At 66.6% G+C, this 23,842-nt stretch overlaps 3 protein-coding genes across 3 annotated transcripts; 2 read left to right on the plus strand and 1 right to left on the minus strand.

Annotated features, from left to right (window-relative positions):
* Positions 1–33: 33 nt before the first annotated feature.
* SAMD4B (sterile alpha motif domain containing 4B) lies at positions 34–11,659 on the minus strand. The gene is given in 16 exon segments (XM_074531827.1): positions 34–469; positions 1,614–1,697; positions 2,311–2,381; positions 2,383–2,426; positions 3,248–3,392; positions 3,394–3,456; positions 4,613–4,734; positions 4,860–4,945; positions 6,063–6,205; positions 6,207–6,283; positions 6,581–6,667; positions 7,013–7,122; positions 7,212–7,481; positions 9,334–9,774; positions 11,199–11,556; positions 11,592–11,659. Coding segments are annotated over 15 exon segments (1,968 nt in total). The 5' UTR covers positions 11,395–11,556; positions 11,592–11,659; the 3' UTR covers positions 34–440.
* Positions 11,660–14,163: 2,504 nt separating this feature from the next.
* Positions 14,164–20,662, plus strand: LRFN1 (leucine rich repeat and fibronectin type III domain containing 1). The gene is made up of 4 exons (XM_074531831.1): positions 14,164–14,755; positions 16,718–16,765; positions 17,704–19,126; positions 19,714–20,662. Exons 3-4 carry the CDS (start codon positions 17,730–17,732, stop codon positions 20,309–20,311), a joined length of 1,995 nt encoding a protein of 664 aa, XP_074387932.1. The 5' UTR covers positions 14,164–14,755; positions 16,718–16,765; positions 17,704–17,729; the 3' UTR covers positions 20,312–20,662.
* Positions 20,663–21,544: 882 nt separating this feature from the next.
* Positions 21,545–23,633, plus strand: SYCN (syncollin). Its single transcript, XM_074531832.1, has one exon. The coding sequence runs from the start codon at positions 22,329–22,331 to the stop codon at positions 22,728–22,730; it is 402 nt and encodes a 133-aa protein (XP_074387933.1). The 5' UTR covers positions 21,545–22,328; the 3' UTR covers positions 22,731–23,633.
* The last annotated feature ends 209 nt before the right edge of the window (positions 23,634–23,842 follow it).

Genomic DNA, 23,842 nt, shown 5'->3' on the forward strand with positions numbered 1-23,842 from the left:
GCGGTGTTGTACCTAAATTTGGGGCGGGGGTCGTGTCCCCCCCCTCCCCCTCCCCTCGGAGGGGCCAGGACAGAAATAATTAATTAATAATAATATAATAACAATAAAGAGCCAAAAAAAAAAAACCAAAAAAAAAAAAAAAGAAAAAAACCCCAAAAACGAGAAAAGAGGAATAAAATCCGCAAATCCCCCAAATCCTGGGATTTTCAAAAACGGAGGAAACACGACCCCCGCCCCCCCCGCGACCCCTCCCCAAACAAAGCCCCCCCCTGTAGTGTCATGGCCCCTCCCCCCCTCACCGGGGACCCCCCCCAAACCCCCCGGGGGCGGTGGGGGAGGGAGGGGGGGCTGCCCCTCCCCCCCCGCTGTTTTTTGGGGGGGTTCGGGGGGGGGGGGGGTCAGGAGGTGCCCCCCCATTTGGGGAGGGGGCGGCGGCGCCATCAGATGGTGGAGGTTTTGTCTGTGCCGTCTGGGGGGGGGAAAAAACAGGGGGTCGGGGGGGGGGTCCCCAAAACCCCCCGGGGGTCCCTCTGTACCCCAATTCGTGTCCCCCACCCCCCCCCGTGTCCCAAATGTCCCCCCAGTGTCCCCACCCCCAGTGTCCCCCATCCCCCAAGCCTCCCTTGGTGTCCGTGTCCCCGCAATGTCCCCAATGCCCCCCCAATGTCCCCAATGCCCCCCCATCGTCCCCAATGTCCCCTCAGTGTCCCCATTGTCCCCCCTATGTCCCTGTCACCCCTATGTCCCCAGTGTCCCCCTGGTGTCCCTGTACCCCCCAATGTCCCCAATGTCCCCCCCATTGTCCCCAATGTCCCCAATGTCCCCCCATTGTCCCCACGGTACCCGCCCAGGGCGTGCTCGGTCATGCTCAGACACAGTGATTGTCCCCATGTCCCCAATGTCCCCAATGTCCCCCTGGTGTCCCTGTACCCCCCAGTGTCCCCAATGTCCCCTCAGTGTCCCCCCATTGTCCCCAATGTCCCCCCATTGTCCCCATCTGTACCGCCCAGGGCGTGCTCGGTCATGCTCAGACACAGTGATTGTCCCCATGTCCCCAATGTCCCCACAATGTCCCCAATGTCCCCCTGGTGTCCCTGTACCCCACAGTGTCCCCAGTGTCCCCACAGTGTCCCCAATGTCCCCCCATTGTCCCCAATGTCCCCCCACTGTCCACACGGTACCGCCCAGGGCGTGCTCGGTCATGCTCAGACAGTGATTGTCCCATGTCCCCACAATGTCCCCAGTGTCCCCCTGGTGTCCCTGTACCCGACAGTGTCCCCAATGTCCCCCCATTGTCCCCACGGTACCCGCCCAGGGCGTGCTCGGTCATGCTCAGACACAGTGATTGTCCCCATGTCCCCAATGTCCCCTCAGTGGTCCCCAATGTCCCCCACAGTGTCCCCAATGTCCCCCCCCATTGTCCTCAATGTCCCCTCAATGTCCCCTCCAGTGTCCCCACGGTACTAGCCCAGGGCGTGCTCGGTCATGCTCAGACACAGTGATTGTCCCCATGTCCCCAATGTCCCCTCAGTGTCCCTGTGTCCCCAGTGTCCCCTCAGTGTCCCCAATGTCCCCCCATTGTCCCCAATGTCCCCCCATTGTCCCCACGGTACCGCCCAGGGCGTGCTCGGTCATGCTCAGACACAGCGACTCCAGCGTGGGGTTGATCTCCAGGTCAGTCCCGGGGGGGGGACACTCTGAGGAGGGGGGGGGGACACAAAAATGGGTCAGGGGGCCCCAAAAAAGGGTCAGGGGGCCCCAACAATAAAATCCCCCACCCCAAAAATCCCCCGAGCATTGTGAGCCCCCCCCAGCCCCCTGCATTTTGGGGTTTTTCTCCTCATTTTGGGGTCCCTCTCCCCATTTTTGTGTCCCCTCCCCATTTCCGGGTACCTCCCATTTTCAGAGCCCCCATTGCGCTGACCCCTCCCCATTTATGCTTACCCCCCCATTTTCAGAGCCCCTCTCCCCATATTTTGGGGTCCCCCAGCCCCATTTCGCGCCCCCAGCCCCGTGTGTACCCTGGGGGAAGGCGAGCAGCGCCGAGCTGTGCACCGGCAGCGAGTGCGTTCTCTGTGCTGACCCCTCCCCATTTATGGTTACCCCCCCACTCCAGACCCCCCGTTTTCAGCCCCCAGCCCCATTTCGCGCCCCCAGCCCCATTTGTACCCTGGGGGAAGGCGAGCAGCGCCGAGCTGTGCACCGGCAGCGAGTGCGTTCTCTGTGCTGTGCTGACCCCTCCCCATTTACATTCCAGACCCCCCGTTTTCAGCCCCCAGCCCCGTTTTGAGCCCCCAGCCCCATTTGTACCCTGGGGGAAGGCGAGCAGCGCCGAGCTGTGCACCGGCAGCGAGTGCGTTCTCTGCACGGCCCCGCGGCTCCCGGGGGACCCCCCCGCGCCCCCCCCCGGCCCCGAACCAGAGGCTCTGGGGGGGGGAAATGGGGGGGTCACGGGGGGGGCGGCACCCCCAGCGCGGGGGGAGCCCCCCCCCAAAAAAAGTCCTCGGGGGGAGGGGGAGGCCCCCCCACAGCCCAAACCAGAATAAAAACAGGTGGGGACAGGCGGGTGTGCCCCCCGATATAAGCACAGAATCCCCCCAAATTGTCCCCAACACCCACCCCAGAATCCCTCCGAAATCCTCCCAAAATCCACCCCAAAATCCTCCCAAAACACCCCCAAAATCCACCCCAAAATCTCCCCAAATCCTCCCCAAAATCCCCCCAAATCCACCCCAAAATCCTCCCCAAAACACCCCCAAAATCCACCCCAAAATCTCCCCAAATCCTCCCCAAAATCCACCCTAAAACTCTCCCAAAAAAATCCCCTCAAATCCACCCTAAATACCCCCAAATCCTCCCCAAAATATCCCCAAATCCTCCCCCAAAAATCCACCCCAATATCCTCCCCAAAACTACTCCCAAATCCTCCCCAAAATCCCCCCAAAAATACCCCATAAAATCCACCCCAAAATCCCCCTAAATCCTCCCCAAAATTCCTCCCCAAAATCAACCCCAAAATCCACCAAATCCACCCCAAAATCCTCCCCAATTCCCCCCCAAAAATCCACCCCAAAATATCCCCCAAAATCTCCCCAACTCAACCCGAAAATCCCCCCAAATCCTCCCCAAAAATCCTCCCCAAAGACCCCCCAAATCCACCCCAAAATCCCCTATTCCTCCCCCCAATTTGCCCCCCAAACCCCCCTATTTCCCCCCATTTCCCCCAATTTCCCCCCCCCAGACTCACCTGCCGTCCCTGCGTGCCCAGGGCGGGGGGGCGCTCCCAGGGGGGGGGGGTCTGGGGGCCGGGGCCCCCCCGGGGGGTCCCAGCAGCCCCAGGCGGGCGGGGGGGCGGGGGCAGGGCCCGGGGGGGCAGCGCAAAGGGGCGACCCCCGCCCCGCCGCCCCCCCCCCCACAGAGCCAGCTATGGGGAGAGAGTTGGAGCCAAAGGCCCAGCTGGGGAGGGGGGGGAAATGGGGGGGTTAGAGGGGCTGGGACCCCCAAAACTCCCCCAAAATAACCCCAAAAACATCCCCAAACACCTCCCCAAAACCCCACAAAATCACCCCAAAAAAACCCACCCAAAAATCCCCCAAAAACAGGGAACAGCCCCCCCCCACAGAGCCAGCTATGGGGAGAGACCCAGCTGGGGAGGGGGGGAAATGGGGGGGTTAGAGGGGCTGGGACCCCCAAAACACCCCCAAAATAACCCCAAAAACATCCCCAAACACCCCCCCAAAACCCCACAAAATCACCCCAAAATCCCCCCAAAAAAACCCACCCAAAAATCCCCCAAAAACAGGGAACAGCCCCCCCCCCCCACAGAGCCAGCTATGGGGAGAGACCCAGCTGGGGAGGGGGGGAAATGGGGGGGTTAGAGGGGCTGGGACCCCCAAAACTCCCCCAAAATAACCCCAAAAACATCCCCAAACACCCCCCCAAACAGGGAACAGACCCCTCCCAAAATTGGAGAGAAAGAGAAAATTGGGAAAGGGGGAGAGACCCCTTTAACCATCCCCAAATTGGGAATTATGGGTGGGGGGAGATCCCTTTGACACCCCCCTCCCCAAATCAGGCTCTGAGTAAAAATCCCCTGGAGGGAAGAGGAAAAATCCCCCAAATCTCCCCAATTTTTTGGGGGGGTGGGCGACCCCCTGAGCCCCTCCAAAGTGGGGACTGTGCACAACCCCCGGGGGGGGTCATACCCCCCAAAGTTTGGGCTGGGGGGCTAATTTATAATTTTGGGGGTCCCAAAGCCATGGGGGGGGGGGTCTCAGTTCGGACCCCCCAAAATTGGGGCTGGGAGGGGGTGAATTGATCATTTGGGGGGGTCCCAAACCCTGCCCGAGTCAGCAATGGAGGCTGGGATGGAAATGGGGATTTTTGGGTGGGGGTCCCTCAGCACGGGGGGGGGGGGGGCGGTCTCAGTTCCATGGGGGGGTCTCAGTGCCCCGGGGGGGTCTCAGTGCCATGGGGGCGGGGGGGTCAGACCCCCCAAAATTGGGGCTGGGGTGGGGCAGAATTGATCATTTGGGGGGGTCCCAAACCCTGCCCGAGTCAGCAATGGAGGCTGGGATGGAAATGGGGGTTTTTGGGGGGGGGTCCCGGGTACCTTTTGGGGGGCCGGTACCCGGGGGGGCCGTCCAGGGGCCCCTTCTTGGGGAAGGCTCGGAGCAGCTTCAGCACCTGCTGCTTCCAGGACTGGAGCCGCTTCTTCTGCGTCTCCGTGAACGCCTGGGGGGCCGGGGGGGTCAGGGGGGGTCCGGGGGGGGCACAGAGACCCCCGGGGGGGCACAGAGACCCCCGGGGGGGGCACAGAGACCCCCGGGACCCCCCCCCCCCCAGCCCCCTGAGGGTACCTCGTGGCTCAGGCACTTCTCGAGCAGCTGGAGGTAACTGGAGATGCTCTCCTCGTCGGGGCGCGACACCAGGAGCTGCGTGCACACTGAGGGGGGGTCAGGGGGCAAAAACCCCCAAAATCCACCCAAAACCCACCCCAAAAACCAGCCCAAAACACCAGGAGCTGCGTGCACACTGAGGGGGGGTCAGGGGGCAAAAAACCCCAAAATCCACCCAAAACCCACCCCAAAACCAACCCCGCGACACCAGGAGCTGCGTGCACACTGAGGGGGGGTCAGGGGGCAAAAACCCCAAAATCCACCCAAAACCCACCCAAAACCCACCCCAAAAACCAGCCCAAAACACCAGGGGCTCCGTGCACACTGAGGGGGGGTCAGGGGGCAAAAACCCCCAAAATCCACCCAAAACCCACCCCAAATCCACCCAAAATCGACCCCAAAACACCAGGGGCTGCGTGCACACTGAGGGGGGGTCAGGGGGCAAAAAACCCCAAAATCCACCCAAACCCCACCCAAAACCCACCCAAAACCCACCCAAAATCCACCCCAAAACACCAGGAGCTGCGTGCACACTGAGGAGGGGTCAGGAGAGACCCAAAAACCCCCAAAATCCACCCAAAATCCACCCAAAACCCACCCCAAAACCAACCCCACGACACCAGGAGCTGCGTGCACACTGAGGGGGGGTCAGGGGGCAAAAAACCCCCAAATCCACCCAAAATCCACCCAAAACCAACCCCGCGACACCAGGAGCTGCGTGCACACTGAGGGGGGATCAGGAAACCCTAAAAACCCAAAATCTACCCAAATCCACCCCCAGACCCCTCCTCAAGCCCCAAACCCCCCCAGAACAGCCCCAAATCCCCCGAGGACCCCTCCCCAATCTCGAACCCCTCCAGGTGGGGTCAGGGTACCCCCAGACCCCTCCCCAAGCCCTGTTCTCTCCCAGCGGGGGTTTTGGGAAGCCCCCAGACCCACCTTTGCCCATGACCCGCGTGAACTGCCCCGGGATGTCCCTCCCCAGCCCCCCCAGGGCAGCCCCCAGACCCCTCCCCAGCCCCCCCAGGGCAGCCCCCAGACCCACCTTTGCCCATGACCCGCGTGAACTGCCCCGGGATGTCCCTGTGAGACAGACCCCTCCCCAGCCCCCCCAGGGCGGCCCCCAGACCCCTCCCCAGCCCCCAGGGCAGCCCCCAGACCCACCTTTGCCCATGACCCGCGTGAACTGCCCCGGGATGTCCCCGTCGGGCACGGCGGCCCCGGGGGGCTCGGCCTCGGCCGCCGGGGGGGGGTTGGGGGGCTCGGGGGGAGCCCCGTCGGGGGGTCCCGGGGGCGGGGGGGGGCCGGAAGGCCTTGATGGGGGTCCCCAACATCTGCTGGAGCTCCTGCAGCGCCGTCCACAGGTTGCCCCCCTCCAGGATGTCCTGGGGGGACACAGGGGGACATCAGGGACACATTGGGGACACAGGGGGACATCAGGGACATGGGGAGACAGCGGGGACACCCCCAGAGCCCCTGGGGACATTGGGGACATGGGGAGGGGACAGCAGGGACACAGGTTCCCCCCCTCCAGGATGTCCTGGGGGGACACAGGGGGACATCAGGGACATGGGGGGGACAGCGGGGACACCCCCAGAGCCCCTGGGGACAGCAGGGACAGTGGGGACACAGGTTACCCCCCCCCCCCAGTCCCTCCCAGTCCCTCCCAGTCTCCCCAGTACCTTCTCCAGGGCCCTGAGCACGCTCTGTCTCTCCCGCAGTTTTTGGATGCTCAGGGCGATTTTGTGCCGGGCGCCCTTGGTGACGTTCTGGGGGGGGGAACAGGGGGGTCACAGCCATTTTGGGGGGGTCACAGCCCTCATCTGGGGGTGTCACCTCCTTTTGGGGACACCCCAGTGCCCCCCAGTGCCCAGAGGATGCACCAGCCACCCCAGCGTCCCCTCCCAGTGCCCCCCGGTCCCTCCCAGTATAAACCAGTCCCTCACCTGGGTCTCCAATGTCCCCTCCCAGTGCCCCCCGGTCCCTCCCAGTATAAACCAGTCCCTCACCTGGGTCTCCAATGTCCCCTCCCAGTGCCCCCCAGTCCCTCCCAGTATAAACCAGACCCCTCCCAGTCCCTCCCAGTCCCCTCCCAGTCCCTCCCAGTCGCGCACCTGGGACTCGAGGTGATGCTCCGTCAGCGTCATCATCTCCTCGTAGCTCATCTGCGCGAACAGCGCCGCGTACTTGTGCAGCCTGAGGCTCTTCAGCCACGAGGGGACGTCTGGGGAGGGCACAGGGACACGCCGGGGGGGTCACGGCCGCCCCCAGACCCCCCCGAGCCCCCCCGAGCCCCCCGAGCCCCCCACGCACCCTTCATGCCGCTGCCGTCCTCCTGGAAGGAGTTGCGCTCCTCGGTGTGCTCGCTGCCCGACGAGGCCACGCTGCTCTGGGGGGACAGCGGCGCGTGCTCCCCAAAGCCCTGGGGGGCCCCTCGGGGCTGGGGGGGTCCCGCGGGGCTGGGGGGCTCCTCGGGACCCCCCCCGGAACCGGCCCAGTCACCGCCAGGGCCGGGCTGGGGGCTGCCAGGCACCAGGGCCAGCGAGCGCTTCAGGGGGCTGGGGTGCAGCTGGCACGGCAGGGCTGGGGAAACGGGGGGAAATGGTGAGTGCAGACCCCTGCCCAAAGCCCCCAGACCCCTGCCCAAAGCCCCCAGACCCTTCCCAAAGCCCCCAGACCCTTCCCAAAGCCCCCAGACCCTGCCCAAAGCCCCCAGACCCTTCCCAAAGCCCCAGACCCCTCCCAAAGCCCCAGGGCCAGCGAGCGCTTCAGGGGGCTGGGGTGCAGCTGGCACGGCAGGGCTGGGGAAACGGGGGGAAATGGTGAGTGCAGACCCCTGCCCAAAGCCCCCAGACCCCTGCCCGGCCCCTCCGACCCCTGCCCAAAGCCCCCAGACCCTTCCCAAAGCCCCCAGACCCTGCCCAAAGCCCCCAGACCCTTCCCAAAGCCCCAGACCCCTCCCAAAGCCCCAGGGTCAGCGAGCGCTTCAGGGGGCTGGGGTGCAGCTGGCACGGCAGGGCTGGGGAAACGGGGGGAAATGGTGAGTGCAGACCCCTGCCCAAAGCCCCCAGACCCCTGCCCGGCCCCTCCGACCCCTGCCCAAAGCCCCCAGACCCTTCCCAAAGCCCCCAGACCCTGCCCAAAGCCCCCAGACCCTTCCCAAAGCCCCAGACCCCTCCCAAAGCCCCAGGGTCAGCGAGCGCTTCAGGGGGCTGGGGTGCAGCTGGCACGGCAGGGCTGGGGAAACGGGGGGAAATGGTGAGTGCAGACCCCTGCCCAAAGCCCCCAGACCCCTGCCCGGCCCCTCCGACCCCTGCCCAAAGCCCCCAGACCCTTCCCAAAGCCCCCAGACCCTGCCCAAAGCCCCCAGACCCTTCCCAAAGCCCCAGACCCCTCCCAAAGCCCCAGGGTCAGCGAGCGCTTCAGGGGGCTGGGGTGCAGCTGGCACGGCAGGGCTGGGGAAACGGGGGGAAATGGTGAGTGCAGACCCCTGCCCAGCCCCTCGGGCCCCTCAGTTTGCCCATTCTCCCAGTTTCCCCCATTTCCCCTTCCTTTTCTCCCATTCTCACACTTTCTCTTCCTATTCCCTATTTTTTCCCGTTTCCCTCATTTTTCCAATTCTCCCAGTTTCTCCTTCGATTTCTCCCCATTTTCCCTCTAATTAACTCAGTTTCTCTTCCCATTTTTCCCCCTTTTCCCCCCATTCCCCGCCCCCCTGGAACACAGGGTGTCCTTTTCCCCCATATTTTTCCCCATTTTTTCACTGTTTCCCCCCACTATTTACCCAATTTCCCTCCACATTACCTCCGCCCCCCTGGAAGGCGAGGTACCCTTTTCCCCCATTTTTTCCCCGTTTTTCCCCCATTTTTTCCCTGTTTTTCCACATTACCTCCTCCCCCCTGGAAGGCAGGGTACCCTTTTCCCCCATTTTTTCCCCCCATTTTCCCCCCACATTACCTCCTCCGCCCTGGAAGGCGAGGTACCCTTTTCCCCCATTTTTCTCCCCAATTTCCCCCCCAAATTTCTCCCCACATTACCTCCTCCCCCCGGAAGGCAGGGTACCCTTCTCCCCCATTTTTTTCCCCCAATTTCCCCCCATTTTTCTCCCCACATTACCTCCTCCCCCCTGGAAGGTGGGGTGTCCTTTTCCCCCATTTTTTCCCTGTTTTTCCCCCATTTTTCCCCCCACATTACCTCTGCCCCCCTGGAAGGCGGAGTGTCCTTTTCCCCCATTGTTTCCCCATTGTTTCCCCATTTTTCCCCCATTTTCCCCCCACATTACCTCCTCCCCCCTGGAAGGCGGGGTGTCCTTTTCCCCATTGTTTCCCCATTTTTCCCCCATTTTCCCCCCACATTACCTCCTCCCCCCGGAAGGCGGGGTACCCTTTTCCCCCATTGTTCCCCCATTTTTCCCCCCATTTTCCCCCCACGTTACCTCCTCCCCCCTGGAATGCGGGGTGCCCGTTCTCCCGCGGCGCCGTCCCCGTGCCCGTGCCGTGCTGCTGCTGCTGCTGCTGCTCGGGCCAGCCGCCGCCTCCGCCGGCCTCGGGGGGCTCGGGGGGCCACTCGTGGGCCGGGGGCCGGCGCTGGGCGGGGGGCGCGGGCGGCGCCAGGCGCTCCTCCAGGTGCCCCAGCCACAGGGCGAGCGCGCTGCGGTCGTCGGCCGTGGTGGCGGGGTGGATGAGCGCGTACGAGAGCAGCTGCCGCGACTCCTCCACGCAGCGGTTGCTCTCGATGGCGTCGGCCAGCACCTTCTGCAGCCGCTTCATGTACTCGGCCTTGGCCGCCGCGTTGCCGGGCTGCAGCAGCGGCAGGTGCGCCAGGAGCAGCGCGACCGCGGCCTCGGCGGGCTCCTGGGGCCACTGCGAGATGGCAGCTGGGACAGACAGACAGACAGACAGACAGGGTCAGCAGGGACAGACAGGGTCAGCAGGGCGACCGCGGCCTCGGCGGGCTCCTGGGGCCACTGCGAGATGGCAGCTGGGACAGACAGACAGACAGAGTGAGCAGGGACACCGGGAGATGGCAGCTGGGACAGACAGACAGACAGAGTGAGCAGGGACAGCAGGAGATGGCAGCTGGGACAGACAGACAGACAGAGTGAGCAGGGACACTGGGAGATGGCAGCTGGGACAGACAGACAGACAGACAGACAGGGTCAGCAGGGACACTGCGAGATGGCAGCTGGGACAGACAGACAGACAGAGTGAGCAGGGACACTGGGAGATGGCAGCTGGGACAGACAGACAGACAGACAGACAGAATGAGCAGGGACACCGGGAGATGGCAGCTGGGACAGACAGACAGACAGAGTGAGCAGGGACAGCAGGAGATGGCAGCTGGGACAGACAGACAGACAGACAGAGTGAGCAGGGACACCGGGAGATGGCAGCTGGGACAGACACACAGACAGACAGACAGAATGAGCAGGGACACCGGGAGATGGCAGCTGGGACAGACAGACAGACAGGGTCAGCAGGGACACTGCGAGATGGCAGCTGGGACAGACAGACAGACAGAGTGAACAGGGACACTGGGAGATGGCAGCTGGGACAGACAGACAGACAGACAGGGTCAGCAGGGACAGCAGGAGATGGCAGCTGGGACAGACAGACAGACAGAGTGAACAGGGACACTGGGAGATGGCAGCTGGGACAGACAGACAGACAGGGTCAGCAGGGCGACCCCAGCCTCGGCGGGCTCCTGGGAACACTGCGAGATGGCAGCTGGGACAGACAGACAGACAGAGTGAGCATCGACACCGGGAGATGGCAGCTGGGACAGACAGACAGACAGGGTCAGCAGGGACACCGGGAGATGGCAGCTGGGGACAGGGGACGCAGAAACAGAAGCTGGGAACTGCTGAAGCCCCCCATGACACCCCTGGGCACACACAAGGACCCCCAGAGACCCCCGTAACCCGTCCAGGACCCCTGTAACCCCTCCATAACCCCCCAGGATCTCCATAACCCCCCCAGGATCTCCATAACCCCCCCAGGACAGTGTCCCTGGTCCCTCACCAGCGCTGTTGGCCTCGGCCTCGAGCAGGTGGATGTCGGCGCAGTGTAACCCCCCTGTAACCCTCCAGGACCCCCATAACCGCCCCAGGACCCCCCCAGGACCCCCATAACCACCCTGTCACCCCCCAAACCCCGTCCCCGGTCCCTCACCGGCGCTGTTGGCCTCGGCCTCGAGCAGGTGGATGTCGGCGCAGTGTAACCCCCCTGTAACCCCTCTGTAACCCTCCAGGACCCCCATAACCCCCCCAAACCCCCCAGGACAGTGCCCCCATGCCCTCACCGGCGCTGTTGGCCTCGGCCTCGAGCAGGTGGATGTCGGCGCAGTCGGCCAGCGAGTGCTCGAGGCACAGCTGCAGGAAGCGCGCCTGCGTGCGCGTCACGCGCTTCAGCAGCGCCAGCAGCGCCACCGTCTGCTCGCACTCGCTCCAGCCGCGGAACCAGCCCGCCACGATGCCCACCTGCTCCCGGAACATCATGGCTGGGGCCGGGGGCCGCCCTGGGGGCGCGGGGGGCGCGGGCCCGACCTGCCCCCCCCTCCTCAGGTGGTGGGGGGGCCCCCCCGGGCCGGGCAGCGCATGGGGGGCGAGGGCAGGGGGTGCCGAGGGGGCCCCCAGGCAGGAGCGAGGGTCCGGAGGGTCCTGGGGAGAAACAGAGAGAGGGGTCAGATACACACAGAGACCCCCAGGATATTCCCCACAGGAACAGGGACCACCCCCCTGGGGCTGCAGCGCACGGGGGGCGAGGGCAGGGGGTGCCGAGGGGGTCCTGCTCCGGGCAGGAGCAAGGGTCCGGAGGGTCCTGTGGGGAGAAAGGAGGGGGTTAGAGCCACACAGAGACCCCCAGGATACTCCCAAAAGGAACAGGGACCACCCCCCTGGGGCTGCAGCGAGGGTCCAGAGGGTCCTGTGGGGAGAGAGGAGGGGTCAGATACACACAGAGACCCCCAGGATATTCCCCACAGGAACAGGGGAACAGGGACCACCCCCCGGCGCTGCAGCGAGGGTCCGGAGGGTGCTGTGGGGAAACAGAGAAGGGATCAGATACACACAGAGACCCCCAGGATATTCCCAAAAGGAACAGGGACCACCCCCCCGGCGCTGCAGCGAGGGTCCGGAGGGTCCTGTGGGGAAACAGAGAAGGGATCAGATACACACAGAGACCCCCAGGATATTCCCAAAAGGAACAGGGACCACCCCCCCGGCGCTGCAGCGAGGGTCCGGAGGGTCCTGTGGGGAGAGAGAGACAGAGAGGGGAGGGGGTTGGATCCACACAGAGACCCCCGAGTGGGGAAAGAACCCCCAGGAGCAGGGGAACAGGGACCACCCCCCACGGGGGAACTGGGGACCCCCAAGAGGCACCAGGGATCCCCAAAATGAACTAAGGACCCCTAAAATGAACTAGGGACCCCCAAACGGTACCACGGCCCATCCCCAGAGCGGACCGGAGACCCCTCCTGGTGACCGGAACCCCCAAAAGAGACGGGGACCCTGATGGTCACCGGGACCCCCAAAAGAAACCGGGACTCTGATGGTCATCGGAACCCCCAAAAGAGACCGGGACCCCCAAAAGAAACCGGGACCCTGATGGTCACCCCTCCCAATGACTGGGACTGGTCACCGGGACCCCTCACAGTGACCGGGATCCCTCACAGTGACCGGGATCCCTCGCAGTTACCGGGATCCCTCCCGGTTACCGGGGGCGCTCCCACACGGACCAGCCTCCCTCTTCCAAGCCACAGCGATCGCCCCGTTACAGCTCCCCCACAGTGACCCCCCGGTGTCCCCTCACGGGGCCGCAGCCCCTCCGCCCGCCCCACTCTCCCCCAGCGCGGCGGGCGCGAGGGGCGCAGGCCCGGCAGGGCCGGGGCCGGGCGCGGGCGCTGCGGCGGGGCCGGGGAGGGCTCGGGGAGGCGCGGGGAGCGCGCGGGGGTCGCGGGGGCTCCGCTCGGGCCCGGCGGCCCCCGGGGGTCGCGGCCGCCCCTCACTCACCGCCGCCGCCGCCGCCGCCGCCGCCGCGCAACGTCAGCGCGCACCGCACGCACGCCTGCGTCGCTGCGTCACGGCGCCGCCGCCGCCAACGGGCCAATGAGAGGGCGGAGCGCCGCGGGGAGGGAACCAATGGCGCAAGCGCAGGCGCGCGCGCCGCGGGGGCGGGACCTTGGGATGCACCGCCCCTCGCGCTGGGCGGACCACGCCCCCTTCGCGCCAACCGTCAATCACGGAGGCACCGCCCCCCCTCGCATTGGCCACGCCCCGCGCGGCCTCGCGCTGCCCGCGCTCGGGGCGGGGCCAGCGGAACCCCCCCCAGTAACTCCCAGAGTGTCCCAGTATCTCCCAGTAACCCCCAGTGTCCCCCAGTAGTCCCCAGTGTCCCCCAGTAACCCTCAGTGCCCTCCCAGTAACCCCCAGTAACTCCCAGTGTGTCCCAGTAACCTCCAGTAACCCCCAGTGTCCCCCCAGTAATCCCCAGTGTCCCCCAGTAACTGCCAGTAACTCCCAGTAACCCCCAGTGTCCCCCCAGTAATCCCCGGTGTCCCCCAGTAACTGCCAGTAACTCCCAGTACCCCCCAGTGTCCCCCAGTGACTCCCAGTACTCCCCAGTGTCCCCCAGTGACTCCCAGTACCCTCCAGTGTCCCCCCCAATATCCCCCAATATCCCCCAGTAACCCCAGTAACTCCCAGTAACTCCCAGTGCCCTCGAGTACCCCCCAGTATCCCCTCAGAGTCCCTCACTGTCCCCCCAGTGTCCATCCCCGTGTCCATTTGTCCATCCCCGTGTCCGTGTGTCCATCCCTGTGCCCATCTGTCTGTCCATGTGTCCATCTCCCTGTCCATCCCCGTGTCTGTGTGTTCACCCCCCTGTCCGTGTGCTCATCCCCGTGTCCGTCTGCCTGTCCATGTGTCCCAGTGTCCATCCCTGTGTCCCTGTGTCCATGTCAGTGTCCATCCCGGTGTCCGTGTGTCCATCCCCGTGCCCATCTCTCTGTCCGTGTGTCCATTCCTGTGTCCATCCCGGTGCCCGTCTGTCTGTCCGTCTGTCCATCCCCGTGTCCATCCCCGTGTCTGTGTGTCCATCCCCGTGTCCGTGTGTCCATCCCGGTGTCCATCTGTCTGTCCGTGTGTCCATCCCGGTGCCCCTCTGTCTGTCCGTCTGTCCATCCCCGTGTCCATCCCCGTGTCCATCTCGGTGTCTGTCCGTCCGTCCGTCCATCCGCGCGCCCGCGGCCCCGCCCCCCGCGGCCCCGCCCGGCCCCGCCCAGGCCCCGCCCCGGCCCCGCCCGGCCCCGCCCCGCCGGTTCTGCGGCTCCGAGCGGCGGCCGCGGCCTCACCGGGGCCTCACCGGGGCCTCACCGGGGCCTCTCGGGGCGGCGGCTCCGGGGCTGCTCCGGGACCCCCCGGCCGCGCCCGGGATCCATCCCCGGATCCATCACCGGATCCATCCCGGATCCCTCCCCGCATCCCGGATCCCTCTCCGCATCCCGGATCCATCACCGGATCCATCCCGGATCCCTCCCCGCATCCCGGATCCCCCATCCCGGATCCATCCCGGCATCCCCGGATCCCTCCCCGATCCCTCCCGGTTCCATCCCCGCATCCCGGATCCTCCATCCCGGTTCCCTCCCGGTTCCATCCCCCATCCCTGTGCCCCCTTTCCCCCCCCCCCCGATCCCATCCCGGTGATTCCCGACATCCCCCCCCCCCATCGCCCCTCCCCAATTCCCGGTGCCCCCCCCGCCTCCCGGTGCCCCCCCCCGATGCCCCCCCGGTAGGGCGAGGCCCGGCCCCCCCTCCCCCCCCGGAGCAGAGATGGGAGCGTCCGGGGGCTGAGCCCCCCCAGGTACGGCCGGACCGGGGCACTGGGGGAAATGGGGGGGATTGGGGGGCACTGAGGGAAATGGGGGGGACTGGGGGGCGCTGGGAGGGACTGGGAGGTGCTGGGAGTTACTGGGCCATACTGGGATGTACTGGGATGTACTGGGCTGTGCTGGGCTGTGCTGGGATGTACTGGGCGTGTGTTGGTCTGCACTGGGCCATGCTGGGCCATACTGGGATGCACTGGGATGTACTGGGCTGTGCTGGGCCATACTGGGACGTACTGGGTTATACTGGGATGTGCTGGGTTATACTGGGATGTACTGGGTTATACTGGGATGTGCTGGGCCCTGCTGGGCCTTGCTGGTGTGTGCTGGTGTGTACTGGGCCATACTGGGTTATACTGGGATGTACTGTACTGGGCCATACTGGGCTGTGCTGGGATGTACTGGGATGTACTGGGATGTACTGGGTTATACTGGGCTGTGCTGGGCTGTATTGGGCTGTACTGGGCTGTGCTGGGATGTGCTGGGCCGTACTGGGCTGTGCTGGGCCGTACTGGGCTGTGCTGGGATGTACTGGGATGTACTGGGCTGTACTGGGATGTACTGGGCTGTACTGGGCCGTACTGGGATGTGCTGGGATGTACTGGGATGTACTGGGCCGTGCTGGGCTGTGCTGGGATGTACTGGGCCGTACTGGGCTGTGCTGGGCTGTGCTGGGATGTACTGGGATGTACTGGGATGTACTGGGCCGTGCTGGGCTGTGCTGGGATGTACTGGGATGTACTGGGCCGTACTGGACTGTGCTGGGATGTACTGGGTTATACTGGGATGTACTGGGCTGTGCTGGGATGTACTGGGTTATACTGGGATGTACTGGGCTGTGCTGGGCTCTGCTGGGATGTACTGGGCTGTGCTGGGTTATACTGGGCTGTGCTGGGCTGTGCTGGGCCATACTGGGCTGTGCTGGGCCGTACTGGGCTGTGCTGGGATGTACTGGGCTGTGCTGGGCCGTGCTGGGCCGTGCTGGGCTGTGCTGGGATGTACTGGGATGTACTGGGCCATACTGGACTGTGCTGGACTGTGCTGGGATGTACTGGGTTATACTGGGATGTACTGGGCTGTGCTGGGATGTACTGGGTTATACTGGGATGTGCTGGGCCGTGCTGGGCTGTGCTGGGCTCTGCTGGGATGTACTGGGATGTACTGGGTTATACTGGGCTGTGCTGGGATGTACTGGGCTGTGCTGGGCTGTGCTGGGCCATACTGGGCTGTGCTGGGATGTACTGGGCTGTGCTGGGCTGTACTGGGATGTACTGGGCTGTGCTGGGATGTGCTGGGCCATACTGGGCTGTGCTGGGCTGTGCTGGGCTGTGCTGGGATGTACTGGGATGTACTGGGATGTACTGGGATGTACTGGGATGTACTGGGATGTACTGGGATGTGCTGGGCTGTGCTGGGATGTACTGGGATGTACTGGGATGTACTGGGATGTACTGGGCCGTGCTGGGCCGTGCTGGGCTGTGCTGGGCCGTACTGGGCTGTGCTGGGATGTACTGGGATGTACTGGGATGTACTGGGATGTACTGGGCCGTGCTGGGCCGTGCTGGGCTGTGCTGGGCCGTACTGGGCTGTGCTGGGATGTACTGGGATGTACTGGGCCGTGCTGGGTTACTGGGTTATACTGGGCTGTGCTGGGCTGTGCTGGGCTGTACTGGGATGTACTGGGATGTGCTGGGCCATACTGGGCTGTGCTGGGATGTGCTGGGATGTACTGGGATGTACTGGGTTATTGGGTTATACTGGGCTGTGCTGGTGTGTACTGGGAGATGCTGGGATGTACTGGGCTGTGCTGGGATGTACTGGGTTACACTGGGATACTGGGATGTGCCGAGCTGTGCTGGGCCATACTGGGATGTACTGGGCTGTATGGCTGTACTGGGTTATACTGGTCCATACTGGTCCGTACTGGTCTGTCCCCACAGGCCCGACGGCGACGTCTGGACAGGACCAACATGGAGCCCTGAGAGGAGGTACTGGGACCACTGGGATTTTACTGGGACCACTGGGATCTTACTGGGATAACTGGGATCTTACTGGGACCCCTGGGATAACTGGGATCTTACTGGGATCTCACTGGGACAACAGGGATCTTACTGGGATCTCACTGGGAGAACTGGGATCTCACTGGGACCATTGGGATCTCACTGGGATCTCACTGGGATCTTACTGGGATCGCTGGGATCTCACTGGGGTTTTGTGGTGTGCTGTGGGATCTTGTGGGACAGGCGGGATCTGCTGGGATCCACTGGGATCCTCTGGGCCCTGCTGGGACCCACTGGGATATACGGTGATCTACTGGGATCCACTGGGTTTTACTGGGACCTCACTGGGGTTTTGTGGTGTGCTGTGGGATCTCCTGGGACAGACGGGATCTGCTGGGCTCCACTGGGACCCACTGGGCTCCCTTGGCATCTCCTGGACTCTGCTGGGACCCACTGGGCTCTGCTGGGATTTACTGGGCTCTGCTGGGCTCCACTGGACCCTGCTGGGCTCCCCTGTGATCCAGCCCTCGCGTGACCCCCATTTCCGCCCCCGTGACTCCCATTGCTGTCCCCGTTGTTGTCCCCCGTTCCCCCTGTGACCCCCGTTCCCCCCATTCCCCCATTACCCCCGTTCTTGTCCTCCGTTGTTGTCCCCCGTTCCCCCTGTGACCCCCGTTCCCCCATTTCCCCCGTTCCCTCCCGTGACCCCCGTTGTTGTTCCCTGTTGTCATTCCCCGTTGTTGTCCCCCCTTTCCTCCCTGTTCCCCCGTTCCCCCGTGACCCCCGTTCCCCCATTTCCCCCGTTCCCTCCCGTGACCCCCGTTGTTGCTCCCTGTTGTCGTTCCCCGTTGTTGTCCCCCCTTTCCTCCCTGCTCCCCGTTCCCCGGTGACCCCCGTTCTCCCCCGTTGCTGTCCCCGCCGCTCAGGCCCGGCCGCCGCCGCCGCCGCGGGGATGGCGAAGCTGCTGGTGCCGCTGGTGATGCTGGGCGCCGTCTCGGGGGCCGGCGTGGTGCCGGTGCCGCCGGTGCCGGTGTCGCCGCCGGTGTCGCCGCCGCCGCGCTGCCCCGCGCGGTGCCTGTGCCCCGCGGCCGCGCCCAGCCCGACGCTGCTGTGCGCCCGCACGGGGCTGCTGGCCGTGCCGCCCAGCCTGGACCGCGCCGCCGTGGAGCTGCGCCTGGCCGACAACTTCATCGGCGCCGTGGGCCGCGCCGACTTCGCCAACATGAGCAGCCTGGTGCACCTGACGCTGTCGCGGAACGGGCTCCGCCGCCTCGCCCCGGGCGCCTTCGCCGACCTGCGGGCGCTGCGGGCGCTGCACCTGGACGGGAACCGGCTGCCGGCGCTGAGCGGGCCGCAGCTGCGCGGGCTGGCCAGCCTGCGCCACCTCATCCTGGCCAACAACCAGCTGGCCGCCATCGACGCCGCCGCCTTCGCCGCCTTCGCCGCCACCGTGGAGGACCTGGACCTGTCGCACAACAACCTGCCCGCGCTGCCCTGGGACGCCGTGGCCGCCATGGGCAGCCTGGCCACGCTCACGCTGGACCACAACCTGCTGGAGCGGGTGCCCGCGGGCGCCGTGGCGCGGCTGCCGCGCCTGGCGCGCCTGGACCTGACGGCGAACCGGCTGCGGGCGCTGCCGCCGGTGCCGGGCCCGCCGGGACCCTCGCTGGCGGCCGGGGGGAACCCGCTGCACTGCAACTGCGAGCTGCTGTGGCTGCGCCGCGTGGCCCAGCCCGGCCGCCTGGAGACGTGCGCCACGCCGGCGCCGCTGGCCGGGCGGCTGCTGGGCGCCGTGCCCGAGGAGGAGCTGACGTGCCGGGCGCCGTCGGTCACGGCCGCGGCCGCGCACCCGCCCGCCGTCACCGAGGGGCAGCCGCTGCGCCTGGGCTGCGCCGCCGTCGGGGACCCGCCGCCCGCGCTGCACTGGCTGGGCCCCGACGGGCGCGTGGTGCAGAACGGCTCCCGGCGCTCCGTGGGCGCCGACGGCTCCCTGGAGCTGCGCGTGGCCACGCTCCGCGACCACGGCGGCTTCACCTGCGTGGCCGCCAACGCGGCGGGCGAGGCGGCGGCGCGCGTCGAGGTGGTGGTGGTGCCGCTGCCGGTGCCGCGGGACGGGGCGCGGGACGGGGACGGGGACGGCGGCGCCGAGGCGGGGCCCGGGCCCTCGGACATGGCCCAGGCGGGCGGCAACGACACCTGGGGCGGCCCCGGCGAGCGGCAGCGCGTGGTGGCGGCCGAGGTGACGGCGTCGTCGGCGCGGATCCGGTGGCTGCCGCAGCGCCACGTGCCCGGCGTGCGCATGGTGCAGATCCAGTACAACAGCTCGGCCGACGACAGCCTGGTCTACAGGTGGGCACCGGGGAACACCCGGACAGGTGTGCCCGGGGGGCGGGGGGGGCTCCCGGGGGAGAGATGTGGGGCTCCGGGGGGTTTGGGGAGAGTCTGGGGGGTCCTGGGGGAGAGATGTGGGGCTCCGGGGGGTTTGGGGAGAGTCTGGGGGGTCCTGGGGGAGAGATGTGGGGCTCCGGGGGGCTCCGGGAGAAGCTCAAGTGGGTTTGGGGCAGTGCTGGGGAGGTCGGGGGGGCTTCAAGTGGATTTTGGGGGGTCTTGGGGACTCCAGGGGAGTCTGGGAAGGATTTGTGCGTCCTGGAGGGTTCTGGGGGAGGGTGTTCAGGGGGGTCCTGGGGGGCTCTGAGGAGATCGGGGGGACGCCAAGGGAATTCTCTGTATCTGGGGGGCTTCAGGGGGGTCCCTGGTGAGCTCCTGGGGGCACTCAGGGAGTCCTGGGGGGGCTCTGAGGTGTTTAGCGGGGGGATTGAGGAGGCGTTTGGGGGATCCTGAGGGGTCCTGTGAGGGTTTTCCGCTCCCTGGGGGGGGCAAAGGGGGGGGTGCCGGGGTCTCGCCCCGCGCCCGATTCCCGCTCGCCCCCTCCCCAGGCTGCTGCCCCCCTCCAGCCGCACCTTCGTGCTGCGGGATCTGGTGCCGGGCCGCCAGTACGAGCTGTGCGTGTCCGCGCTGCGCGTCCTCGGCGACCCCCCCGCCGCCCCCCGCCCGCTCGGCTGCGTCTCGTTCGCCACGGCCGCCGCCCCCCCGGGCTGCTCCGCGCCGCCGCGGCCGCACTTCCTGGGGGGCACCGTCATCATCGTCATCGGCGCCGCCATCGCCGCCTCCGTGCTCGTCTTCATCCTCATCCTCACGGCGCGCTGGAAGGCGGCGGCGGCGGCGGGGGCGCGGCGCCCCCCGCCCACCCTCACCAGCGTCTGCTCGCAGACCAACGGCGGCCCCCGGCCCGCCGAGACCCCCGAGCTGCCCGCGCTGCCGCCGCTGCCCCCGCCGGCGGCGGGCGGGGGTCCCGGGGGCGGTCCCGGGGCGGGGGCGCGGGCGTTGTTCCCCAGCCACAGCTACCCCCGGCGGGCGCGGCCGCGGCGCCACGGCTCCCTGCCGCGGCTGGACGGGCCCGAGGGGACCCCCCTGGGACCCCCCCTGCGCCCCTCGTTCGGCAGCACCCACTGGATGCTGGAGAGCACCGTCTGAGGGGGGGGCCGTGGGAAATCCCCCCACCGGGACCCCCATGAGACCCCCCCCTCTTGGGCAGTACCGAGAGCACCGTCTGAGGGGGGGGCACGGTGGGAATCCCCCTCCCCCCTCTCGGGACCCCTCTCTTGGGCAGCACCCACTGGGACCCCCCCCAAATCCTCCTGGGGGGGCAGCGGTGGGACCCCCCCCTCCTCTCCCGGGTGGTCCCAAACGCAGCCCCGGCGGCTCTTGGTGGGGAGGGGGGGTCCCGGGAGCCCCCCAGACCCCGTGGGTGCCCCCAGGTGCCCCCCCCAGGTGCCCCCCCCCGGCCGCCCTGGGGGTACCTGTATGCAAACCTCCCCCCCCCCCCCCCAAAACCCGCGCGCGTGGGGACCCCCGACACGTGCGGGGGGCGGGGGGACCGTGACGGGGACCGTGCCCCCCCCAAATTCTGCGGCTCCCCCCCCGCGCGTGTGTGTGTCCCCCCCCCCCCCGAGATGCGCACTTGGGACTTTGTGTGTGCGCCCCAAAATTGGTGTGCCCCCCCCGTGCCCCCCCACCCGTGCGTGCCCGGCCCGCCCCCCCCGCGGTGCCTTCGGCCGGGCCGGGGGGGCCGCGCGCACGCCCCCCCCCCGACATCTCTGCACAGATGACACGAGACCCGCAGCCCCCCCCCAAATAAAACCCCCCCACCCCCCGTGGGGATGGGGGGCGGTGGGGGCCAAAAAGGGGGGGCCCCCCCGGATGCCTGGGGACCCCCCCGTGTGTCCCTCCCGTGGCCTCTGCCCCCCCCCAAAAGAAAACTCGACCCGGGGGTCCCTATCTGGCTGGTCTGGATAACCCTGGGGGGCGCCCCCAGCCCCCCCGCCCATTCCCCGCCCACCCCCATTGCCCCCCACCCCAAAAAAGCCTCAGCTCCTCCCCGTGTCCCCCTCCTCAAAACGCCGCTCCCCCACCAGCCGCCCCCCCCGGGCCCCCGCAGTGTTTAACACGAGTTTTTACATTAAAAACCTGTGCCCCCCCCGGGGCAGAAACGCGAGTGTCACTGGGGGGGCGCGCTCTGTGTGTTTGGGCTGGGGGCCCCCTCTGTATTTTGGGGCTGGGGGGTCTCTGTATTTTGAGGCTGGGGGGGCGCACTCTGTACTTTGGGGCTGGGGGGCGCGCTCTGTATTTTGGGGCTGGGGGGGCCCCTGTTTGGGGCGGGGGGGCGCTCTGTATTTTGGGGCTGGGGGTGTCTCTGTTTGGGGGGGGGTCTCTGTTTGGGGCGGGGGGTGTCATTTCCTGGGGGGGTCCCAGCCCAATGCGAGCCCCCCCCCCGCGGTTCTCCCCCCCCGTCTCTTCCCGCAATGTGGGCGGGTCAGGACTATGCTAATGGAGCAACAATCCCCGCCCCCCTGCGGTTGCCATGGTGACCGTCGCGGGGAGCTCAGCGGGACCACGACGGCATAATGAATATGCAAATAAGGGGCGGGCCCACCAGCGAAATCCCCGGCTAATTATGCCCTCATTTGCATACAGAAAACCTTGGCCCCAGCCTGGCCTTGGGCAGGGGGGAGGAGCCAAGGCCGGGGGGGCCCCGGGGGGGTCACCTGTGACCCTTCCCACGGCGGGGGGAGGGGCTGCAGACCTCGGGACCCCCCCACACACACCTGTGACGGTTCCCGTGTCCCTCCCCCCCTCACCCGTGTCCCTTCCCCACACACCCGTGTCCCTTCCCAGGTGGGGAGGGGGGGACCTGCAGACCTTGGGATCCCCTCACCTGTGTCCCCTCCTGGGGACCCTCCCCTCACCCGTGTCCCTTCCCAGGTGGGGAGGGGGGGAGCTGCAGACCTTGGGACCCCCCTCACCTGTGTCCCCTCCTGGGGACGCCCCCCCCCCCCCGCACACACCTGTGTCCCCTCCCAGGTGCGCCCCGCCCGCCGGCCTTGGGGCTGGGCTATAACCTCAGCCCGAGGGCCCCGGCCGGTGACGGTGCCACCAGGTGACACCAGAAGGTGACAGCAGGCGAGACCAGGTGACATCGGAGGTGACAGCGATGCTGGCGCTGCTGTTCGCGCTGCTGCTGGCGCTGCTGGGGTCCCGGGGGGCGGTCGCGCAGTGCCCCGCGCCCGCCGAGCTGCGCCCCACGAACGGGACCCGGCTCTGCGCGCTGCTCTACGCCGACAACAGCCCCTACTACGACCAGTGCTGCGCCGGGGACGCGCTCGAGGTGCTGCCGGACTCCGACATGCCCTACCTGCCCGTGGGCTGGGCCGGCCGCGCCTCCTCGCTCGTGGTGGGCACCCGGTGCGAGCTCACCGTGTGGTCCCGCCGCGCCAAGGCGGGCAAAACGCGGCACTTCTCGGCGGGAGCGGTGCCGCGGCTGCAGGAGGTGAAACGGGGGCTCTTCGGGGACTGGAACGACGCCATCCGGGCTCTGTACTGCACCTGCAAGTGAGCCCGGGGGGCACCTGGGGGACACGGGGGCACATGGGGGGACACGGGGACTGGAACGACACCATCTGGGCTCTGTACTGCACCTGCAAGTGAACCTGGTGGGGACACGTGGGGGACACGGGTTGGTACGGGTCAGGATGGGCCAATGCAGCTCACCATGAGCCAACGTGGGTCACCGCGACTTGACGTGGGTCAGGATGTGCCAGCGTGGGTCAGGATGTGCCACCACGGGTCAGAATGTGCCAACATGGGCCAGAATGTGCCAGCGTGGGTCAGGATGTGCCAGCGTGGGTCAGAATGTGCCAACATGGGTCAGGATGTGCCAACGTGGGTCAGGATGTGCCAGTGTGGGTCAGAATGTGCCAGCGTGGGTCAGGATGTTCCAACGTGGGTCAGGATGTGCCAACGTGGGCCAGGATGTGCCAGCGTGGGTCAGAATGTGCCAACGTGGGTCAGGATGTGCCAACGTGGGTCAGGATGTGCCAACGTGGGCCAGGATGTGCCAACGTGGGTCAGGATATGCCAGCGTGGGTCACTGCCACCTGGCACAGGTCAGAACGGGCCAGCATGCATCACCGTGTGCCAGCACGAGTCAGCGCAGGTCAGCCTGAGCCAACGTGGGCCAAGGCACCCCCAAGATGGCCAAGATGAGCTGACACGAGCCAACACTGGCCTAGACAAGGCAAGCTGGCACTGCCAGGATTCACCATCAGGGACCGAGCCAAGCCAAGCCAAGCCAAGCCGAGCCAATGTGACCCAGCACTGGCCAAGATTCACCATCAGGACCCATGCCAAGCCAAACCAGGCCAAACCAAGCCAAGTCAACATGAGCTGGCACTGGCCACAATTCACCATCAAGGACCAACCCGAGCCGAGCCACTGCAAGACCCCATGTGCCCCCCTGCCCCCAATAAAGCTCTGAGGCAGCAGCAGCTCCTGCCTGGGGCTCCTTTATTGGGGAGGGGGTGTCCCCACGCCCCCACCCCACGGGCATGTCAGGGGGGTCCTTTATTGGGGAGGGGGCGTGGCCCTGTCCCCTGGTCCTTTATTGGGGAGGGGGTGTCCCCACGCCCCCCTGCGTGCCCCCCACCCCCCAAAAGAAGCACACACAGC

The sequence above is a fragment of the Zonotrichia albicollis genome, chromosome 39, assembly GCF_047830755.1.
Source record: "Zonotrichia albicollis isolate bZonAlb1 chromosome 39, bZonAlb1.hap1, whole genome shotgun sequence".
NCBI lineage: Eukaryota > Metazoa > Chordata > Aves > Passeriformes > Passerellidae > Zonotrichia > Zonotrichia albicollis.